At 36.2% G+C, this 24,596-nt stretch overlaps 1 protein-coding gene across 12 annotated transcripts in view; it reads left to right on the forward strand.

Annotated features, from left to right (window-relative positions):
• KIAA1328 (KIAA1328 ortholog) overlaps positions 1-24,596 on the forward strand; it is a 360,849-nt gene that overhangs the window by 268,631 nt on the left and 67,622 nt on the right. For all 12 annotated transcript variants that reach the window (XM_045458624.1, XM_045458623.1, XM_045458622.1 and 9 more), the window contains one exon: positions 12,479-12,660. In XM_045458624.1, the coding sequence (XP_045314580.1) occupies positions 12,479-12,660 (182 nt within the window). The remainder of the gene's footprint in view (positions 1-12,478; positions 12,661-24,596) is intronic.

A 24,596-nucleotide genomic window follows, 5' to 3' on the forward strand; every position in this document is an offset into this window, starting at 1 on the left:
GAAGTGTTTAAAGAAGACATCCTTGCTTTGTTCTCAAGGAAAAGGCATTCAATAATTCACCAATAAATATAATGTTAAATATAGATTTTTGGTAGATGCTCTTTATCAGATTTAAATAAGTTCCCTTTAATTCCTGATTTGCTGAGAGTTTTTATCAGAATTTTATCAAATGCTTTTTCTGCATTTATTGATATAATCATGTGGTTTTATGTGGATTTATTTTTGAATGAAGCCAACATTGCATTTTAGAAAAATACTCATTTGGCCATAATGTATATCTTTTAATATATTGCTGGATATTATTTTCTATTCCTTTGTTGAGGATTCTTGTCTCTATCTTCTGGAGTGATAGTAGTTTGTAATATTCCTTTATCTTAATAATTTAATTACCTTTTGATATCACACAGTAATATAAAATGGGCTGAGAAGTTTTCCCTCCTATTTACAGAAAGCTTGTGTAATATTAGTAATATATCCTCATTAAGTATGATAAAATTTACAAGTGAAGCTATCTGGTCAGTTTTCTTTGTGGGAATGTTTGATTATGAATTCCATTTCTTTAATAAATAAAGGGCTATTCATTTTTCCTGTTCCTTTTGAGTCAATTTTAACAAGTTATATTTTTCAAGAAAGGTGTGCATTTTATCCCATTTCAGTTATTGAATATAGTAGCATAAAGTTGTTCATGAAATATCCTTAATATTCTGTTACTATCTGTAGAATCTATAGTATCCCCTTTCTGATTCCTAACATTCATAAACTGAGTTTTCTCTTTTTCATAGTTTGTCTTGGTAGAGATTTATAAATTTTATTAATATTTGCAAAGGGTCAACTATTTTATTTCTTCTATTTTTCTATTTCATGAACTTTTACTCTTTATTATTCCCTTTCTTCTACTTACTTTTATATCTAGTTTGCTCGTTTGTTTTTCTAGCTTTATAAAATGGCTAATTATTTCATTGATTTTAAACTTTTCTTCCTATATAATATGGGCACTTAAGTGCCCTCTATGCACTGCTTCTGTATCCCTCAAATCTTGATATGTTATATTTTCATTTTCATTCATTTCAAAATATTTATTAATTTCACTTGTGATTCTTTTTGACCTATGGATTATCTAGAAATATGTTACATAACTTCCAAATACTTGACATATTTCTAGATATCTTGGTTTTTATTTTAAAAATGCATATCCTGCTGTGGAGTATAATATTCTATACATGTCATTTAAATCAAATTAATTAATGACGTTCAATTTTTCTTTACCCTACTGAATTTTTCTTTTTTCTATCAATTGGTAACAAAAGGATGTTGCAATATCCAAATATGATTGTGAATTCCTCTACTTTTTCCTCTGGCTTTATCAAATTTACTCTGGTATTTTGAAACTCTATTTTATTCTGTTATATATTTTTTCATTTCTTTAATGTTTTATTTATTTTTTTATTTTTTAACTTCTTTTATTTTCTATTTTTTAAAATTTACATCCAAATTAGTTAGCATATAGTGCAACAATGATTTCAGGAGTAGATTCCTTAGTGCCCCTTACCCATTTAGCCCATCCCCCCTCCCACAACCCCTCCAGTAACCCTCAGTTTGTTCTCCATATTTATGAGTCTTTTCTGTTTTGTCCTCCTCCCTGTTTTTATATTATTTTTGTTTCCCTTCCCTTATGTTCATCTGTTTTGTCTCTTAAAGTTCTCATATGAGTGAAGTCATATGATTTTTGTCTTTCTCTGACTGACTAATTTCGCTTAGCATAATACCCTCCAGTTCCATCCACGTAGTTGCAAATGGCAAGATTTCATTCTTTCTGATTGCCGAATAATACTTCATTGTATATATATATATATATATATATATATATATATATATATATATACCACATCTTCTTTATCCATTCATCCATCGATGGACATTTGGGCTCTTTCCATACTTTGGCTATTGTTGATAGTGCTGCTAGAAACATGGGGATGCATGTGTCCCTTCGAAAGAGCACACCTGTATCCCTTGGATAAATACCTAGTAGTGCAATTGCTGGGTCATAGGGTAGTTCTATTGTTAGATTTTTGAGGAACCTCCATACTGTTTTCCAGATTGGCTGCACCAGTTTGCATTCCCACCAACAGTGCAAAAGAAATCCTCTTTCTCCACATTCTTGCCAACATCTGTTGTTGCCTGAGTTGTTAATGTTAGCCATTCTGACAGATGTGAGGTGTTATCTCATTGTGGCTTTGATTTGTATTTCCCTGATGATGAGTGATGTGGAGCATTTTTTCATGTGTCGGTTGGCCATCTGGATGTCTTTTATGGAGAAGTGTCTATTCATGTCTTTTGCCCATTTCTTCACTGGCTTATTTGTTTTTTTGGGTATTGAGTTTGATAAGTTCTTTATAGATTTTGGATACAAACCCTTTATCTGATATGTCTTTTGCAAATATCTTCTCCCATTCTGTCGGTTGTCTTTTAGTTTTGCTGATTGTTTCCTTCGCTGTGCAGAAGGTTTTTACTTTGATGACGTCCCAGTAGTTCATTTTTGTTTTTGTTTCCCTTGCCTCCAGAAATGTGTTGAGTAAGAAGTTGCTGCAGCCAAGATCCAAGAGGTTTTCGCCTGCTTTCTCCTCGAGGATTTTGATGGTTTCCTGTCTTACATTGAGGTCTTTCATCCATTTTGAATTTATTTTTGTGTATGCTGTAAGAAAGTGGTCCAGGTTCACTTTTCTGCATGTCTCTGTCCAGTTTTCCCAGCACCACTTGCTGAAGAGACTTTCTTTATTCCATTGGATATTCTTTCCTGCTTTGTCAAAGATTAGTTGGCCATGTGTTTGTGGGTCCACTTCTGGGTTCTCTATTCTGTTCCATTGATCTGAGGGTCTGTTCTTGTGCCAGTACCATACTGTCTTGATGATTACAGCTTTGTAGTATAGCTTGAAGTCTGGGATTGTGATGCCTCCTGCTTTGGTTTTCTTTTTCAAGATTGCTTTGGCTATTTGGGGTCTTTTCTGGTTCCATACAAATGTTAGGATTATTTGTTCTAGCTCTGTGAAGAATGCTGGTGTTATTTAGATAGGGATTGCATTGAATGTGTAGATTGCTTTGAGTAGAATGGACATTTTAACAATATTTGTTCTTCCTAATTAATTTAGATGCAAATTTAAAAAAATAATTTTTTTTTAAAAAGGAGTATGGCGGGGGGTGGGTGGGGAATAACCTGTCATCCAACTAGAAATCTGATAGAGGGTATGGACAAAGATCTCTCTCAGTTTTCTTGTTTAAAGTTTATTGACTTATTTTGAGAGAAAGAGAGCGAGAGTGTGTGCATGTGCACACCTCAGCAGGGGAGTGGCAGAGAGAGAGAATCCCAAGCAGTCTCCATGCTATAAGTACAGAACCAATGCAGGGCTCAATCCTATGAACCATGAGATCATGACCTGAGCTGAAATCAAGAGTCAGATGCTCGACCAACTGAGCCACCCAGGAGCCTCAAAGATGTATCTGTTTAGTGATGAATTCTTTTAGGAATAAGGAAAGAATGTCCACACTTACCACTTATATTTACATGGTACTGGAGGTCCTAACTAGTGTGATCATGCATGAAAAATATTGGAAAAAAATAAGTAAGATGGTGTTTTTCTCAAATACCATGACTATCTACGTAGAAAGAAATATCCTAAAGAACCTACAGAAACAAGTACTAGAATTATTAAGTGGATTTAATACATTCATAGAATTTGAGTTCAACATACAAAAATCAATTTTATTTCTGTATGATGCAATTAGCTGTCATATAGAAATACGTGTAAAGCAGCAAATAAAATATTAACTGAAATGAAGCATTTTTAGCAACATTAAAAGCCATCAAATACTATGAATAACTTAACAAAAAGTGTACAAAAACTCTATGTTGATCACGATAATATATGGCTGAGACAGATTCAGGAAAACTTAAGTAAATGGAAAGAAGATATACCATGTTCTTAGATTGTAACACTCAATATTGTTAAGATACCAATTTTTTCCCAAATTGAAGATTAGATTCAATACAAGTGAAATGACTAATTTTAGTCAAAATATCAGCTACTATTATAGAAATTGGCAAACATTCTGAAATGTATATGGAAATATGAATGGCCTAGAATAGCAAAAACAGTCTTTTCTATTTTTTTATTTTTATTTTTATTTATTTATTTATTTATTTTGAGAGAGAGAGAGAGCATGAGCAGGAGAGTGACAGAGACAGAGGGAGAGAGAATCCCAAGCAGGCTCCGTACTGTCAGTGCAGAGCACAATATGAGGTTCAAACTCATTGACCTGAGCCGAATTCAGACACTTAACCAACTGAGCCACCCAGGCGCCCCTGTCTTTGCTGTTTTAGAAAAATTAATTGAAAAACTTGTGCTTCCTAATTTCACGTATGTTAATTAAAGTTACGTAATCAATACAGGTTGGTATTAAGATAGATAAATAGGTCAGTGGAACAGAATAGAGTCCAGAAATAGACCCACACACTCATATGTTCAGTTGTTTTTTAACAAAGGTATCAATCAAGTCTGTGGAAAAAGGAGTCTTTTAAACAAATAATTCTGGATATACTGGATATAGATACAGGGAAAAAATGACCCTTCATTCCTACCTCACATCATACCTCAAAACTGATGTGATCATAGAGTGTTAGAGCATGATCTTCAGAGGAGGGCAGCTTGGCACAGAATATCAGAGCTTGTGCAGGGTAGGGAGGGCTTTCATACTGGGAATGGTATTAGTATTGGAGCTTGAACCTTGACCTTCAGTGTGCTGCACTCTTCCAATAAAATCCTAACCCTGAATCAAGCTCAGAGGCTGCTTTCTCTTTTACTTCTGTACACCTGAGCCTTGGCACAAATATATGATTTCTAAATATTAGGCCTTCAACACTGCAGGATAGTTTTTCCCTTGTTCTTGATCATTTTTATCTTGAATTCCCTTAATGCGTATATTCTCCACATCCTCACTTCTCTCCTCAATACCCATTTCTTTCACTCACAAGAATGAATTTACCTCCTCCTTCCCAAGAGAATTAAAAATGAAGTCTACACTTGTTCAACTCTGTTTCAATCCCACCACCCTAACAACAGTCAGCCAGCTAGCAAAAAGCTATGGACTTATTGATCCAATTGCTTTCTTGAAATACCTTCCCATATGTTTCATAAGTACCCTAGGCTACATTTAATTTCTCCCACACTCCCAGTCCTTTTCTCTGTATTGCTTATGCCCACAAATGCTGCCATTCCCACTCCCTTTTCTCCTCACTTTTCACATTCAAACACTTGTCAAGTTCTACCAATTAAAAAAAAAAATTAATGTTATTTTTGAGAGAGAAAGAGACAGAGTGTGAGTGGGGAAGGGGCGGGGTGCGGGGGGAGACACAGAATCCAAAGCAGGCTCCAGGCTCTGAGCTGTCAGCACAGAGCCCGACAGGGCTTGAACCCATGAACTGTGAGATCATAACTGGGGCTGAAGTTGGACACTTAACCAGTAGAGCCACCCAGGTGCCCCTCTACCAATTTTAAATCCTAAATATGTTTTTAAAATTATCTCTCTTCATTTCCTATGATTGCTTCTCCATTCCAGACTCTCATCATCTCTCATCAGAGCTGTTACAACAGCTCTCTGACTCATCCAACTTCTTGCAGTCACTTTTGTAGGTCTACGTGGTGCCAGGATAATTTTCGATAAATTCAAGTTGGATAATGCCATTTTTTTCCCCTTAGCACCTTTCAGTGACTCTGCCTTGCCTACAAAATAGAGCTTAAGCCCCTTATATGAGAAAGCAAGCCTTTCATGATCTGAGCTGAGCCTATCTGTCTGGCTTTACTTGTTGGTATATGTGCTCATGCTGTTTTTTTCTACTTAGGATATCATTCCGTATACCCTGCTTATCCTCCAATATTTTGTTTGGGATGCTTCCGGAATTTCCCTTCAGTTATATAGATAGGTGTCCTACCTTTATGCTCCCATTAACACCCTTGTATCTTGAATCATAGCATGTATCATATTGTATTAAAAATGATCTGTTTCAATGTCTCTTTCACCACTAAAATCACTTTGAAAACAGAAACCAGGTCTTGCTCATGTTTGTATACTTAGCACCTAGCATATTTCATATACTCAATAAATATTTATTTTCCAATTTTGTCCACTCTAGCTCCATAACACATTATCAGGCCTATAGAGTGTGTCCTCAACAAATATCTGATGAATATATAAAGGAATTATTGATTTAGTAATTTATTGAACAGGCACAAAGAAAGCAGAATTCGAGATAACTGATGTTTTTCATATAAGTGAGAGAATGGTAGTGTCATTAAATGGAAATGGAAGCATGGAGGAACTAGTTTCAAGATAAATGTAATGCCATTGCTTTCACATGAGTTGCTTTGGGAGGTATGGCAAGACCTCCCTTCACAACTTTCTAGTAGCTAGTGGATCAGGTCAGTAGTTTTAGAGAGCAATGGGGGCTAGATGAATCTGTTTAGAAATCATCATTGAAAATACAATGATGTGACAAGAATCACTAAGAAAGTGCTAAGTGAGGGAAGATTACAGACAAAGACAGAATCTTGAGGAATGTCTGCATTTAAGGGAAAGGAAGTAGAAGGCTCCTAAAACTAGAAAACCAGTCATGATAATATATTCTGAAGTCCCAGGTAAAAAATTTTCAGAAAGGAGTCAGCTGCTGTGAAGTGTCCTGTTAAAAAGACTGTTGAAAGAGGAAAGACCACTAGATTTTGCTCTTTAAAAAGTAGTTTTGGGTCCTCTCTCTTTTCTTTTTTGGTCAGTCTGGCTAGGGGTTTTTCAGTTTTATTTACACTTTCAAGAAACCAGCTTTTAGTTTCATTGATCTGTTCTACTGGGTTTTTGTTGTTGTTGTTTCCATACTGTTTATTTCTACTCTACTCTTTATTATTTCCCTTCTTCTGCTGTCTTTAGGCTTTGTCACTCCTTTTCTAGCTCCTTTAAGTGTTAGGTTAGGTTGTATATTTGGGACCTTTCTTGCTTCTTGAGATAGGCCTGAATCGCAATGTACTTTCCTCTTAGGACTGCCTTTGCTGCATCCCAAAGGGTTTGGACTATTGTGTTTTCATTTTCACTTACTTCCATGTATTTTTTAATGTCTTCTTTAATTTCCTGGTTAACCCATTCATTCTGTAGTAGGATGTTCTTTAACCTCCATGTGTTTTAGAGCTTTCCAAATTTTTTCTTGTGGTTGATTTCAAGTTTCATAGCATTGTGATCTGAAAATATGCATTATATGATCTCAATCTTTTTGTACCTGTTGAGGACTGACTTGTGACCCAGTATGTGATCTATTCTATGGAGTGTTCCATGTGCACTGGAGAACAATGTGTATCCTGCTGCTTTAGGATGAAATGTTCTGAATACATTTGTTAAGTCCATCTGGTCCAGTGTGTCATTCAAAGCCATTGTTTCCTTGTTGATTTTCTGCTTAGATGATCTCTCCATTGCTATAAGTGGGATATTAAAGTCTCCTACTGTTATGGTATAATTATCAATAAGTTTTTTGGGGCACCTGGGTGGCGTAGTCGGTTAAGCGTCCGACTTCAGCCAGGTCACGATCTCGCAGTCCCGGAGTTCGAGCCCCGCGTCAGGCTCTGGGCTGATGGCTCAGAGCCTGGAGCCTGTTTCCGGTTCTGTGTCTCCCTCTCTCTCTGCCCCTCCCCCGTTCATGCTCTGTCTCTCTCTCTGTCCCAAAAATAAATAAACGTTGAAAAAAAAATTAAAAAAAAATTAGTTTTTTAATGTTTGTTATTAATATATATGTATATATGTGCATATATATTGGTTCTCCCAAGTTGGGAGTGTAGATATTTATAGTTGTTAGATCTTCTTGGTGGATGGACCCCTTAATTATGATATAATGCCCTTCTTCATCTATTGTTACAGTCTTTGTTTTGAAATCTAATTTGTCTGATATAAGTATGGTTATTCTGGCTTTCTTTTGACCTCCATTAGCATGGTAGATGGCTAGAACTATGAATATGTGAATTCAGCAAAGTTGCAGGATATAAGATCAACATGTAGAAATCAGTTGCATCTCTATATATCAATAATGAAGCAGCAGAAATAGAAATCAAGGAATCGAACACATTTGCAGTTGCACCAAAAACCATAAGATACCTAGGAATAAACCGAACCAAAGAGGTAAAAGATCTATATGCTGAAAACCAAAGAAAGCTTATGAAAGAAATTGAAGAAGACTCAAAGAAATGGAAAAATATTCCATGCTCATGGATTGGAAGAACAAATATTGTTAAAATGTCGATACTACCCAAAGCAATCTACACATTCAGTGCAATCCCTATCAAAATAACACCAGCATTCTTCACAGAGCTAGAACAAACAATCCTAAAATTTGTATGGAACCAAAAAAGACCCCAAATAGCCAAAGTAATGTTGAAAAAGACAACCAAAACTGGAAGCATCACAATTCTGGACTTCAAGTTGTATTACAAAGCTATAATCATCAAGATAGTATGGTACTGGTACAAAAACAGACACATAGATCAATGGAATAAAACAGAGAACCCAGGAATGGGCCCACAAGTGTCTGGCCAACAAATTTTCAGCAAAGTGGGAAAGAGTATCCAATGGAAAAAAGAAAGTCTCTTCAGTAAATGGTGCTGGGAGAACAGGCCAGTGACATGCAGAAGAATGAAACTGGGCCACTTTCTTACATCATACACAAAAATAAATTTTAAATGGATGAAAGACCTAAATGTGTGACAGGAAACCATCAAAATCCTATGAGAAAAAACAGGCAGCAACCCCTCTGACCTCGGCTGCAGCAACTTCTTACTAGACATGTCTCCGAAGGTAAGGGAAATAAAAACAGAAGTGAACTATTGGGACCTCATCAAGATAAAAACTTAGGCACAGAAAACAAAACAATCAACAAAACTAAAAAGCAACCAATGGAATGGAAGAAGATATTTGCAAATGACATATCAGATAAGGTTAGTATCCAAAATCTATAAAGAACTTACCAAACTCAACACCCAAAAACAAATAATCCAGTTAATAAATGGGCAGAAAACATGAAGAGACACTTTTCCAATGACAACATCCAGATGGCTAACAGACACATGAAAAGATGCTCAATATCACTCATCATCAGAGAAACACAACTCAAATCCAGACTGAGATACCACCTTACACCTGTCAGAATGGCTAAAATGAACAACTCAGGCAACAACAGATGTTAGCTAGGATTCAGAAAAAGGGGAACCCTTTGCACTGTTGGTGGGAATGCAAACTGGGTGGAAATTTTGACTTTTCCTCAAAAATTTAAAAACAGAATTACTCTACAACCTAGAAATTGCACTACTAGATATTTATCCAAAGGATACAAAAATGCAGATTTGAAGGGGGCACATGCACTCCAATGTTTATAACAGTGCTATCAACAATAGCTAAATTATGAAAGGAGCCCAAATATTCATTGATTGATGAATGGATAAAGAAGATGTGGTATATATCCACAATGGAATATTACTCAGCAATCAAAAAGAATGAAATCTTGCCATTTGCAACAATGTGGGTGGAATTACAGTGTATTATGCTAAGCACAATAAGTCAGTCATGTGTGGAATTTAAGAAACAAAACAGATGAACGTAAGGTAAGGGAAGCAAAAATAAGATAAAAACAGAGGTGGCAAACCATTAAAAGACTCGTAAATACAGAGAATGAACTGAGGGTTCCTGGAGGGGTGTTGGGTGGTGGGATGGGCTAAATGTGTAATGGGCATTAAGGAGGACCCTTGTTGGGATGAGCACTAGGTATTATATGATTAATCACTGGGTTCAACTCCTGAAACCAATACCACACTGTATTTAACTAACTTGAATTTAAATAAATACATTTTAAATTAGTTTTAGTAGGTATATCTTTAAAATTGATTATTGTTTTCTAGAGGTTTGGCAGAGAAGGAAAAGAGAGGAGATGGTACTTTTTATTTAAAAAGTACATGATTATTAGATGAAATGAAAATATGCAGAAGTATATAAACTAAATTATAAAAGCTATTCCCTAAGTCACTCTATTTCTGCTTCTTTCCACAGTTTTGGTATTTATTCATCTAGAAGTTTAAAAATACTTTTCATGTATTTTTGTTTTTACAAAAATTAGGTCACATTATATACATTCTATTATTGCAAATTGCTTTTCTTTCTATTTCTTTCTTTCTTTTTTCCTTTTTCTTTCTTTCTTAATATTATGTCATGAAGTTTCTCCACAATAGTATAAAGAACTACTTCATTCCTTTTAATAACTGAATATTGTTCCTTATAATAGATGTATCATGGGTTTTTTTTTCAGTCATTCTTCTATTGAATATTTGCCTTCAATTTTCTCCTATTACAAGTATTCTGCAGTGATCATCCTTGAACAAATATTCTCATACTGTTGTTTATGTAATTCTATAGAATAACTTCTTAAAAGCAAAATTGTTAGGAGGTAGGTGCATTTTTATTTTGTGTTGACAAATCACCCACCAAAAGGCTATACCAATTTACAGTTCCTCCAGTAATGTATTAAAATGCTCTTGTCCCCTCACTGTCACTGACACTGTGTATTATACTTTCCCACTTATGGGAAGAGTTTCTGGTTTTAGATTTAGGGTTTGGTTTTAATGGAAAGTCTGATCTTGTTTGTAATCCTCAGAAAGAATTAAGTTGAGAGGAGGAATTTGTAAATTATAAGAAAAGGAGATAACTGATAGGCCATAGTAACAGAAGGCATAGGTCACTGATATCAAGAGTACGAATAAAAGGTGTGATTTTCTTTGGAGACATTAATGGAGGAATAGTAGATAGGTAAAGCTGGAAATAAATACAAAGGAGAGGAGAGGTTGTTTTTTTTTTTTCTAGTCATCTTTATTTTAGAGAAATTAGAAGCCATGTCCCCTGTTGAGATAGTGGATTACCAGGATTGGGTTTGGAATAAAGGTATAGAAATGGAGTATGGAAAATGGGGTAAAGAAGCAGGAAGCAATCAGCTTTGGCAGGGATAAACATTGGCTAGTATTGGGGACTCAGCTGAGTTGAGAATGAATGAATTTAGGGGAGTCAGTAGTCTTGGTCTCATTAACTTTCATATAAGAACAAGCAAAGATATAGTCCTTGGATTTGCCTGCATTTGGAGCTTCTGGGTTAAGGTAAATTTATCTTACGTTCACAGTGAGATAGTTTTATTCTCTTCTTTTTCCTGTCTCATGAATAGAAGTTATATGAGCTAAGATATACAGCCACTGGTGAATCCACATGGGAAAGTGATCTCTGAATTCTGGTTAAAAAAAAAATTTAAGAGTATAAATTTAATATGCTGCATTATGCTCATATAAAGCCATACTACTAATAGTTTTTGTTTCTTTATATCACTCCAAACATAAAGCTATTTAATTTCTTGGTTTTAGTAATACATTTGATATGAGCAGACATTATTAAAAATTCTGATCAACGTAAACCAGAAACCCAATGACTTTGATAGGTTTACATGATTATAATCCTGGTCAAATTATTTCTATCTAGGGATTACCTCTGTTTCTGGGGAGTTTGTTTAGTCTTAATATTTAGATTCTACTTTTTGAGTAAAAGTCTTCTCTCTCTCTCTCTCTCTCTCTCTTTTCACTTTAGTACTCACATTGTTCATGGGCATGGGGAAGACAATACCAAAGTGTCATGAGTCTGTGGTTAATTTAAGTGTGAAGGAAGAGGCTGGTGGAATAGTAATGAATATACATCATTCTAACACTTCTTTCTAAAAAATAAAATGTTGTAAGGAAATGTGTTAATGGTGAGAACACAGTTTATTAGAGAGAAAAACATATGTACATGTGTTTATTTTCATTAAAATTCCTTTTTCTCCATATTTTCCTTGTTGACTTTAGAATGAAATGATGTGGGGACAGAGACCAGTTATTCCACATGCATCATTGTACTGCTCCTTACATACTCTGGGCACATAATAAATACTGTAACAATTGAAAATGAGAAACACAAATGCATGTTGAAGCAAATTGGTGATATTTTAATCCCTAATGTTCAATTTTAGTACTTGGAAACATTTTAGTTATGCAAGTCTTGTTTTAGCATACTTTTTATTTCTACAGATATTCTGGTTCTTAGTCATACTCTGTGGCTTTATTAGCAGTTTCATGAGTCTGAGTCTCATTTCCCCAACTCCAAATATAAGCTTTTTGAGGATAAAGACCATTTCTTTTCCAAAATTATTGTGGAAAGTTACAAAACAGACCTTCTATAAATTATTCAAATTATATTTCAATAAAAAATAAGAAGAAAAAGAAAGTCCTTACTGCCATGAATTGCATTTTAACTCATGCTGAATTTATATGCCTTTATGTGATCGCACACCCCCATGTATGCTGTCTACATACAGCCCATTCTTGTTTATTCTTTTTAGTTTATTGAAGTCAAAATATGCTGACTGGCTGCTGGGAGCATCATCATCCATCAAAAAGTACCAGGAGTCCACTAACAGTGGTGAAAATAGAAGGGAGAAGAAGACAGTTGGGTTTCAATCACAAACAGAAGATAATGCCCTATGGACATGTCAAAAGAAAGATGCATATCGACCCCAAAGAGGTAAGCTTAGCATTTATAAGTAGCAAAAGAAGAAGCTGTTCCAGGGCTAGTGGTTGCTAGTGGGTGCTAGCCATGAGCTCCAGATGATTTCTACAACCCTGAGCAGGAGTTAAGTATGTTACAAACTGACATGTGCCTTCAAGGCCACAAGTAGCACATTTGCTAGATCACTGAATCACATCATCCTTTCTCTTAGAATACTCTTCTGAGAAACTGTCCAGTTTGTCTGTCTCTGCAAGCAGCAAACTATAAGGATGATTCAATAGTAAGTATGGTCATAGACACAAAATAATGTTCAAAGTGAGTAAAGAGGACAGGAAATTGAATATAAATTTCTTCTGGGAGAGTAAACTCTAACAATTACAGTTAATCCTCAATTAACTAGAAATATAGGAAGGGTGGAGGAGAGGTCATGGACAATTCTACATTGTGGCTAAAACAAAACCTCATAAGTCTGAAGCATATATTACCTAATAGTCTTTTAAGTGCCAGCAATTCTTCCTATTTTAGATGTCACAGATATTTTAAGATTTTATTTTTAAGTAATCTCTACACCCAATGTAGGGCCCTGACTTACAACCCCAAGATCAAGAGTCACATGCTCCACCAACTGAGCCAGGCAGGCACCCCAGATGTGACAGATATTTTTAAATAAATCAATTGTAGAGTAACAGTATGAAACGTTGAATGAAGCAGTCAAATTTAATTATGTTTCCCTATTGTTTCTGGAGCAGCTTTTTTCTTAATCTCTCCTAAAAAAATTTTTTTTAAGTTTATTTATTTTGAGCGAGAGAGTGTGTGAGCAGGGGAGCAGGGGAGAGGCAGAGAAAGAATTCCAAGCAGGCTCTGCACTGCCAGCACAGAGCCCGACGTGGTGCTCAAACTCATAACACATGATATCATGACCCAAGCTGAAATAGAGCCAGATGCTCAACCAACTGAGCCACCCAGGCGCCCCTCTCATGAAATTATTAAGGGAAGGACTTCATAGCAGAATGCAGCAAGTCTAAGCTTCGTTGTAGAGGGAGATGTACAGGAAAGAAATGGCCACAAAAAGTCTTGGAGCCCCCTCTGCTCACACCTCTTTCCAAGATATCTTTTTCCTGCTCACAGCCATTAACCCTGACTTCTGTCTTATTTACCTCTTTTTTTTACTGAGCTTGTACTTGCCCATCTCTGCTAGTAAGCAACCAACTTTTGATGATCTCTGTAGCCGCTCTTACATTTATGTATTTGAAAACTGGGCAGTGCTTTATTAGATCTTGTATAGCGTGCCCTTATCACCTGCCACCTTTGTCATGATTTTTTGTTTTAATTATGATTAATCCAGAAATAGTTTAATCTTCTCCCAAATGATTGAGAGATGATAATTAGTCCAAGCTTCAGAAGAAAAAGTATCCACATCTTGAAACAAAAACAAGTACATTTTCTTTGACATAAGGCAGAAGTTCTGCAGACCTCCATTGTGTTAGGACAACTTAGACCAACTTTTGTCTTGTTAGACTTTGCTACCAGAAACAGAAATGAAATTGAAGAGACTTCATATCAGAGGTAGAATCTTCTTTACTTTCTCTGCTAGTCCTTGAGAGATGGGAAACCCTTCACTCTTTTCTTAGCCCTTGTACTTTGGAGAATAGAGAACCAATCAAAACTCGTATAGTGGTTACACGGCAAAGCTTAACATAGTTTTCTGTTAACTTGTCAACAAATTTGTGTTGTGTGTCAGCACTAAAATAAAATGGCAAAATGAGAAAAATATAGTGTAATAGCAAAGGGACAAATGACTTGTGTTATTGGTTAAGACCACAGCCACATTCTAGGGCTGCAGTGGAAAAGGCACTTTGAGAAAGGTACCATCAGGCCAGCCCTACCAGTGGTGGAGGTTAATCTCTCCTGGGCCCAGCTACAGAAGCTGTAAGCCTGGAAAGGGCTTGTGTCCAAAAAAAATCAATTTCTAATTTGAAACAAAATCATTTTTGACTAACAGGGGTTCAGAACCCATTACTTTTTGCTGTATAGTCTGCTGACATTTCAGCACTTTCTGTGGTGCACAATGAATCCTAATAGTCATTTTATAATGTTGCTATACCAATCAATTTAACCAAGAGAAAGCTGTTACAATTCTGCAAAGTTTTCAGGAACAGTGTTCACTCATGGTTTTAGTTTTTTCATTAGCTTTTTTCCTTTTTTTTTTTTTTTAAATGGGGAAAGGTTGTAGTGTTGCAGTGGAAAAAAAATAGAACCTTTTTCATCTTTTTAAGAGAGTTTGTTTTAAGGTATTCACAGGAATTAACCTTTTTTTTCCTTCTTATAAGAAGGACTGTCGTGTGTTTTTTGCTTCTTTTATTCTTATATAAAGCCATTGGCAAAATTACGGTACACCTGATCATTGAGGAGCTGACGTTGCCTCTTTGGGTCCTTCTGCTCATCGCGGAGCTCGTGCATAGATCACAGAGTAGGGCAGTTGGTATTTACGGTGGCTCCCAGCCAGGTGGGAGACAGGCCTTTCACAATGTGTTGCCAGGGGTTTGGACACCCTATTTATCATAAGGCCAGTGACCTAGCACTAATTGCTTAAGTTACACCGCTTGGTTTAATGTCTCTTTAATTGCTTTCCCCTCTTTAACGTGTCTAAATTTTTTAACAAACTTTTCTTCTTTGTTTCCTTTGTTGTCTTTAATCATTAATTACTACATAGGATGTTTATTTCAGGACCATTAATCTTTATTATCAGTCACTTATCCCTTTACCTTTTCTATCCTCCTTACCATTCCATCAACTTTTTTGATACTAAATACACCCACCCACCCACACACACACACACACACACACACACATACATATATATGTATATGTATATGTATATGTATATGTATATGTATATGTATATGTATATGTATATGTATATGTGTATGTAAAGTATAGACCTCACTGTTGTCTCAAGAAACAGCCTGGGGATCACAACAATGTATACAGTACTGTCAGAATTACTTAAAATATAAATTGTTTTTCAATTGTCAATGCTTGGAATATTCTATTTTAGTTTTATTGAGCTATATGAAACAAGGAGACATTACTTAGGAAAATCTGAACTTGAGTCAAGAGCTTTTCAGCCAAAGGCACAAATCTGGAAACACACACTGTTCTTTCCTCTTTTTCCTCCCTAATCAGCAGTGTTTTTTTCCCTCTCCCAACTTGTCTCGAACCTCCCTTTTCTTACCAATCACTGATTCCCTTTCATAAGAGCCCTCCCAGCTGAGGGCATTTTCATTCTGTTATGTTGGCAGGCTATCAGAGGCCATGAGGCCACTGAGCAGACATGTTCCAGAATCAAAATGTTAGGCCTCAGGGCTTGGCATCACCCATTTCTAAGTGAGGCTGTAAAGCCATCCCAAAGCCCCCTACTGCATTTAGAGCTACCTCCTGTTTGTTCCTTTTTCATGGACCTCTGAATCTTCTTAAAACTTCAAGAAAGGCTGAACCTAAAGTAATTTGGATTTAACTGATGATATTGACTGTGCTCTTCATTTTGTCTTTGGGCTTTTTTAGGCTCTATAATATACAGCAGCTATCACTCGTTGACAGCCCCTGAGGGGCTCCCAAACATATTTTTCTTTTACTGAAAGAGAATTGTTATAGACTCATCTGAAGTGAGGAATAATCTCTGAAGCTCCTAGGTGTTCCTCTAAGTAAGCTTGTGCCTGCAATGATGTGAATGTTCTTTGTAGTCCATGATAGATTAATATAGGTGACATGATTAAAGAAATAAACAAGTTGGAGTATCCAAAGTATAGAAGCCATTTCCATTTTGCCTCTAAGGAACACTTATTTATATTTCTTTTATTATTAACATCATCATCATTATTGTATGTTTAATCATTAGAAATGTATATCACAAGATACTGCTTCTGATTCCCAGAAGTCTGAGCTAAAAGATTTGTTAAAAGTTGAAGCCTTTATCAATAGAACACAGAAGACAACCATAATATAGGGGTATGAATAAACCCAGATATGTAGATTAAATTGTCCTGCTCAGTCCCTTTAAAAAAGGAATTCAACTGGGACGCCTGGGGCGCTCAATCGGTTAAGCGTCTGACTTCGGCTCAAGTCACGATCTCTCAGTTTGTGAGTTCAAGCTCCGCATGGGGCTCTGTGATAACAGCTCAGAGCCTGGAGCCTGCTTCAGATTCTGTGTCTCCTCCTCTCTCTGACCCTCCCATGCTCATGCTCTCTCTGTTTCTCGGTAATAAATAAACGTTAAAAAAAAAAAAAGGAATTCAACTGCAAGAGACCAGGATTAAGAGTTGAAGTTGCTGTATATGGAATATTGTCACTTAAAGCAGAGACTCTACATTTCCCATTGTCCACAGCAGAAAGAAGTATCTCAAAATACTATATAATTTACTTGTTTTTGAATATTGTACATCTTCTCCCACTAGAATATGAACACTCCATATTTTACAGTTGTGTCCGCATGAGAACATTGCTTAACATGTAGTAGGTGCTCACTATATATTTGTTGTATGAATTAATATAACATTAAGTAGGTAGGTAGGTAGATCTTTCTGTTTCTTTGCCCTGTTTCCCGGCCATTAAGATCTAATAAGTTAGCTTTTTCATCCTCAGTACCTACAGTGATTTAGTGATTTAAGAAATACATATTCTTCTCCCTTCAAAATCCTTATGATTGGCAATGTCAGAGAGATACAAATGGAGTGTGGTCTTAAAAACCTCACTGCTTTGGGGCACCTGGATGGCTCAGTTGGTTAAGCATCAACTCTTGATTTCAGCTCAGGTCATGATCTCACAGTCCATGAGTTCAAGCCCTGCATTGGGCTCTTCACTGGTGGCATGGAGCCTGCTTGGGATTCTCTATCTCCCTGTATCTCTGCCCCTCCCCATGTGTTGTCTTTCTCTCTCTCTCTCTCAAAAATATATATTAAAAAAAAAAACAGCACTGCCTTAAGAATCAAGAAAACTGTAGGGTTTTTAATGTTTTCTTTTATTCTATTTCAGATTTATTTATTTTTTAATTTTTTTTAATGTTTATTTATTTTTGAGACAGAGAGAGACAGAGCATGAATGAAGGAGGGGCAGAGAGAGAGGGAGACACAGAATCGGAAGCAGGCTCCAGTCTCTGAGCCATCAGCCCAGAGCCTGACACGGGGCTCGAACTCATGAACCGTGAGATCGTGACCTGAGCTGAAGTCAGACACTCAACCGACTGAGCCACCCAGGCACCCCTCTATTTCAGATTTAATTTATATACTGTAAAATTGCATAGGTCTCAAATGTACAGTCTGATAAACTTTGACAACTGTAGATATCCATACAATTAGGATATAGTAGTTTTCCATTCTTCATGAGAGCTCCATCATGGTCTTTTCCAGTCATTCCCCCCTGAAAACCTCTCTCCTTGGTCTTCACATGACTGCCTTCTGTATCCTCACATGGCCTTTCACTAGCAGCATGCATTCCTAGTGTATTTCTCTCTTCTTTTAAGGACAAAGGGTCATATTGAATTAAAGGCGACCCATATGACCTCATTTAGCCTTAATTACATCTTTAAAGCTTCTGTCTCCAAATACAGTCACATTCTGAGGTATACTAAGGGTTAGGACTTCAACACATGAATTTGGATGAAGTGGGGGAACACAATTCAGTCCATAACAACTACTTTCTTTCCAGTCTTTATGCTTTTTCTTTTTTTTCTTAACTCATTATTCTTCCTAGGACTTCTTTTACAGTGTAAAATAAAATGGTTAATGCGAACTTCCGTAGGGAAGTCCTGATCTTACAGGAAAAGCAGTCTTCCACCATTTAGTATGATTTTATTAGCTATAGCGGGGTTTTTTGTAAATGTTCTTTATCAGGTTAAGAAAGTTCCCTCCTCATTTGCTGGGAATTGTTACCATAATGAGTGTTGAATTTCATCAAGTCTTTTTCGTGTACCTATTGAGATGAATTTTCTTCTTTATTCTGTGAATTTGATTATTTACACTGATTGGAAGATATTGGTATATAATACCCTTTTTTGGTAATGATCTTGTCAGGGTTTGGTATCAGAATTATGCTAGTGAGTTATGCTTAATGAGTCAGGAAGATGTCAGAAAAATGGCAGAGAGGCTCCCCCAACCCCCAGAACTACTGAAAACCCTAGCAAAACTGCCAAAATCAGCATTATCAGAACTCTGGAAGATAGTGAAAGATTACCAAAAAGCAAGCAAATGCTTAGCCAGGAAAAAGGCCACTGAAACATGGTAGGAGAACTTTGTGAAGTTTCAATTTAGTGTTGTCCCACCCCCATCCCCAGCATGGCAGCACACTTGAAGACAACATCCTGAGTTCCAGGAATGAGCACCTGGTCCCAGAGGAAGCAGAGCAGATCTGGTTCTCAAGGAATTGTGTTTGTCTGTTTGCACCTGTCTATTTCCTAAAGGGTTCATCCAAGGGACTGTCTTTGTTTTTCCTAAGTCTGAACTTTCTCAGAACAGAAGAAACTACATGTAGGACATTCCTTGCAAACATTAAAAGCAAAGTGAACACACCATTGCTTCCTGGAGTAAAAAAGTAAGAGGTGAGACAAACAATAAACACACCAAAAGCCAACAAATTAGACAACCATAGATGAAATGGACAAATTCCTAAAAACACACAAATTACCGAAACTGACTCAAGAAAAATAGGAAATCTGAGTAGACCCATAACAAGTAAAGTGATTAAATCAGCAATCAAAAACGTCCCAAAAAGGACCAGCCCAGGATCAGATGACTTCACTGCTGAGTTCTATGAAATATTTAAAGAATTAGCACAAATCCTTTTGTAACTCTTCTAAAAAAATAAATAAATAAAAGAGAAGGAACACTACTTCACTCATTTCAAGAGGCCAGCATTATTCTGATGCCAAAGCCAGAGAAAGACATCACAAGAAAACTACATGCCAATATCGCTCATGAAAACAGATAAAAATATCCTCAATCAAAGAGTAGCAAAACTGAATGCAGTAGCATATTAAAAGAATTACATACCCTAACCAAATGGGATTCAGCCCAGGAATGCAAAGGTAGTTGAACATACAAAAACCAATCAGTGCAATATATCATATGAATAGAGTGAAGGGGAGGGGTGTCTGGCTGGCTCAGTTGGTAGAGCATGTGACTCTTAATCTGAGTGTCATGAGTTCAAGCCCCACTTTGGGCATGGAGGCTAATTCAAACAAAATTGAATGAAGGAATAAAAAAACATCAAACCAATATGGAAAAATCATTTGACAAAATCCAACACTCTTTCATAATAAAAACAATTAACAAAGTAAGAATAGAAGGGAACTTCCTTAACATGATAAAAGGCATATATGAAAAGCCCGCAGCTAATATCATACTCAATTGTAATAGACTGAAAGTTTACCCCCAAGATCAGAAATAAGACAAGTATCCCTGTTTTTGCCACTTCCGTTCAACCTTGTACTGGAAATTCTAGCCAGAGCAGTTAGACCAGAAAAAGAAATAGGAATGCCTGGGTGGCTCAGTCAGTTAAGCGTCTGGCTCTTGTCTTCATCTCAGGTCATTATCTCATAATCTGTGAGTTCAAGCCCCACATCAGTCTCTCTGCTGTCAGCGCAGAGCCTGGAATGGCTCAGATCCTCTGTTGCCCTCTCTTTCTGTCCCTCCTCTGCACTCTCTCTCATGCTCTCTCTTAAAAATAAATAAACATTTCTTAAAAAAGAAAAGAAATAAAACATACCCAAATTGGAAAGGAAAAAGTTAAACTTTTAGCAAATGAGATTATTTTACATATAGAAAATCCTAGAGGATGCACAAAAAACTCTTAGAGCTAATAAATGAATTCACCAAAGTGGCAGTCTAAAATTCAATACTCAAAAATCACTTATATTTCTACACACTAGTAATGAACTACTGAAATTAAAAAAAAGCAATTCCATTTATATTAGCATCAAAACAATAAAATACCTAGCAACAAATTTAACCAAGAGTATAAGACTTGTACACTGAACAGTACAAAACATTGCTGAAACAAATTAAAGAAGACCTAAATGGAAAGACATTTTGTGTTCATGGATTTGAGTATTTAATACTGTTGAGATGTCAATATTCCCCAAAGTGATCCACAGATTGAATGCAATCCCTGTCAAACTCCCAATATCATTTTTTGCAGAAATGGAAAAATCAATTCCAAAATTCATACAGAATTTCAAGAGTCCCCAGATAGTCAACACAATCTTGAAAAAGAGGAGCAAAGTTGAAGTACTCATACTTCCTAATTTTGAAATTTACTACAAAGCTATAGTAATCAAAACTATACTGAAATTATACCTATAGCTGGCATGAGGATATGTGTGTGGAACACACAGATCAATGGAATGTGTGTGGAACACACAGATCAATGGAATAGACTTGAGAATCCAGAAGTAAACCCATACATTTCTGGCCAATTGATTTTCAACAGGGGTTGCCAAGACAATTCAACAAATGAATAGTCTTTTCAACAAATAGTGCTGGGACAACTAATTGGATATTCACATGCAAAAAAGTGAAGCTAGACTCTTCATTTATATACCTCAGGCCATACACAAAAATTAACTCAAAATTAATCAAGGAGCTAAAAATAAGAATGAAAACTATAAAACTCTTAGGTGAAAACATCGGTGCAGATCTTCATTTTTCATAGATTAGACGGTGGTTTCTTAGATATGGCACCAAAAGCACAAGCAACCAAAGAAAAAATACATTGGACTTTATGAAAATTATTTTAAAAATTGTGTCAAAGAACACTTTCTATAGAATGTAAAGACACCCCCACAAAATGGGATAAAAATTTGCAAGTCCTATATCCTATGTGTCTGGTATCCAGGGTATGTAAAGAACTTTTATAATGCAATAACAAACAACTAAATTAAAAACTGGGCAAAGGGTTTGAATAAATATTTCTCTAAAGAAGATATTCAAATAGCTAGTAGGCACATGAAAAGATGTGCAACATCACTAATTATTAGGAAATCCAAATCAAAACCACAATGAGACACTGCTTCACACCCACTAAGATTATTATAATTTAAAAAATGGAAAATAACAAGGTGGAGAGGATGTGGAGAAATCAGAACCCTCATTTAAAATAATAGAACCACTATGGAGAATGGTTTGGTAATTCCTGAATAAGTTAAACATAGAATTATCATATGACCCGTCAGTTGTACTCAGAAAAATAATCGACAACAGGTGTTTATTTTTTTTAATTGTCTTTTATTTATTTTTAATGTTTTAAATGTCTATTCATTTTTGAGAGAGAGGGAGACAGAGTGAGAGTGGGGAAGGGGCAGAGAGAGAGGGAGACACAGAATCTGAAGCAGGCTCCAGGTTCAGACTGTCATTGCACAGCCCAATGCGGGGCTCCAACTCATGAACCACGAGATCATGACCTGAGCTGAAGCCGGACACTTAACTGACTAAGCCACCCAGGTGCCTGACAACAGGTGTTTGAACAAAATTTTGTACACAAATGTTCATAGCAGCTTTATTTACAGTAACCAAAAGGCAGGGATACCCAAATGCCCATCAACAGATGAATGGATAAACAAAAAGCAGCATATCTGTACAATGGAATATAATTTAGCCATAAGAAGGAATGAAGTTCTGATATGTGCTTAACATGAATGAACTTGAAAACATTATGCTAAGTGAAAGAAGCCAGACGCAAAAGGCTATATGTTGTATGATTCTATTTATATGAACTATCCAGAAGGGACAAAGCAGGTTAGTGGTCACCAGGGCCTTAGGAGATGGGAAAATGGAAAATGACTGCTTAATTGTTACAGGTTTTTTGTTTGAAGTGATGAAAAAGTCCTGGAACTAGATAGTGTGATGGTTACCCAACATTGTGACTATACCTAATGCCTAATACTGTACACCTTAAAATGGTTAAAATGGTAAATGTGTTATTTTACCACAATTTTTTAAAAAGTAAATGAGAAAATATTGTTTTCTCTCCTCTGTTTTCTGAAAGAAATGTATTTATAGCAAATATATACGTTCATAGCAGCTGTATTTAGTTGGGTAGTCTAAACTGTGGTAACCAATAGAAAAAATGTCAATGGCTTAAGGAACAAGAAGTTTCTTCCAAGATCACCTTGAGTTTTATAGTAATACTGGTTAGCGGACTTTGTTCATGGCCACCTCTGCCCTGCTGCTTGTGTTCATAAATAAAGTTCTATTAGAATACGATCTCCATTTTTACATATTGTCTGTGGATGCTTTCGTACTACAGCAACAGAACTGAATATTTGCAACAGGAGCTCAATGGCCCACAAAGCCTGGTGTATTTACTCTGTGGCCCCTTCCAGGAAACTGTTGGCTTTGCCATACCAGGTCAGCAAGGAAGAGGAAGGGTATGAAGAGTACATGTGGAAGGCTTTTATAGGACAGGCCTAAAATGGCACAGAACACATCCACTGGTTTCCACTCAACCACACATAATTATAAGGGGAAAGGAAATATAATCTACCGGGGCGCCTGGGTGGCTTAGTAGGTTAAGCGTCGGACTTCAGCTCAGGTCATGATCTCACAGTTCATGAGTTCGAGCTCCATGTCAGGCTCTGTGCTGACAGCTCAGGGCCTGGAGCCTGCTTCTGATTCTGTGTCTCCCTCCCCTCAGCTCCTCCCCTGCTCACACTCTGTCTCTCTCTCAAAATAAATAAAGATTAAAAAAAAATTTTTTAAAAAGGAAATATAATCTACCTGGTGCCCAGGAAGAAGGGAATTTTGGTGAGTAACTAGCAGTCTCTGCCACAGCAAGCATTCTCCATAATAGTCCCAAACCAGAAATACTCTAAATGTCCATCAATAGAATGAATAAAAAGTCATAATGCATAGAGTGGAATACTATATAGCAAAGAAAACAAACTGCAGCTACATAAATCATTAACATGGATAAATCTCATGGACTTAATATTGAGCAAAAAAAGTCTTCAAAAGAGTAGATATGAGTATATTTCTATTTTTATAAAGTTCAAAAGCAGCAAAATTAAGTCACGTTTTTGAAATGCAACCATAGTGGTAAAACTATGAAGAATAGAAAGGGAATAATTATGACAATAGTAGCTGGCTCCTGGAAGTGAGAAGAGGCTGTAATCAGGGATGGACGTTAGTGATGCTTCCAGGTGGCAGTGCTGCCACTTTATTTCTTAATCTGCAAAGGGTTTGTTTTGGTATTTTCTTTATGATTTATTCTGTCTTTCTTCTTAAGTTTATTTTGAAAGAGAGAACACGCACCCATGCAAGCGGGGGAGGGACAGAGAGAGAGGGAAAGAGAGAGAATCCCAAGCAGGCTCCATGCTGTCAGTGTAGAGCCCAATGTGGGCTTGATCTCACAAACCATGAGATTATGACCTGACCTGAAACCAAGAGTTGGGTGCTTAGCCAACTGAGCCATGCAAGTGCCCCTATCATTTATTCTTTAAACGAAACTGAGTATATACTATAACTCAGGGACTTTTAAAATGCAAAATAAAACAAAGGGCCCAGAAACAGCGTTTTCCTCAAAGTTGAACTCTAAGAAGTTATTTTACCATGAGATATTGACTGATGGATGGACATAGACCCCCCCTAGATGTAAATAAGATATGCTCCATTATGTTCAGTTCTGTGTGTGCAAAAATATATGTATGTGTTTATTTACATATTCAAACATATTTATGAAACTTAGCCTAATGGATAATATTCTTAACAGCACTTTTATTTTTTAAATGCGTATTGTCTTTGTGTGTGTGTATAAATTTAGAGATGTGTAGTTCTATGAATATGCATAACTATATGTAATTGTTGATATGCTTAATATTAAATAAAATTGTATAGAAGAAATGAATATAATTAAAAGCTGATATTTAGCTTCCCAGAAACTTAGTAAGGAATAGAATTTAGAGT

Source organism: Leopardus geoffroyi, chromosome D3 (genome assembly GCF_018350155.1).
Source record: "Leopardus geoffroyi isolate Oge1 chromosome D3, O.geoffroyi_Oge1_pat1.0, whole genome shotgun sequence".
NCBI lineage: Eukaryota > Metazoa > Chordata > Mammalia > Carnivora > Felidae > Leopardus > Leopardus geoffroyi.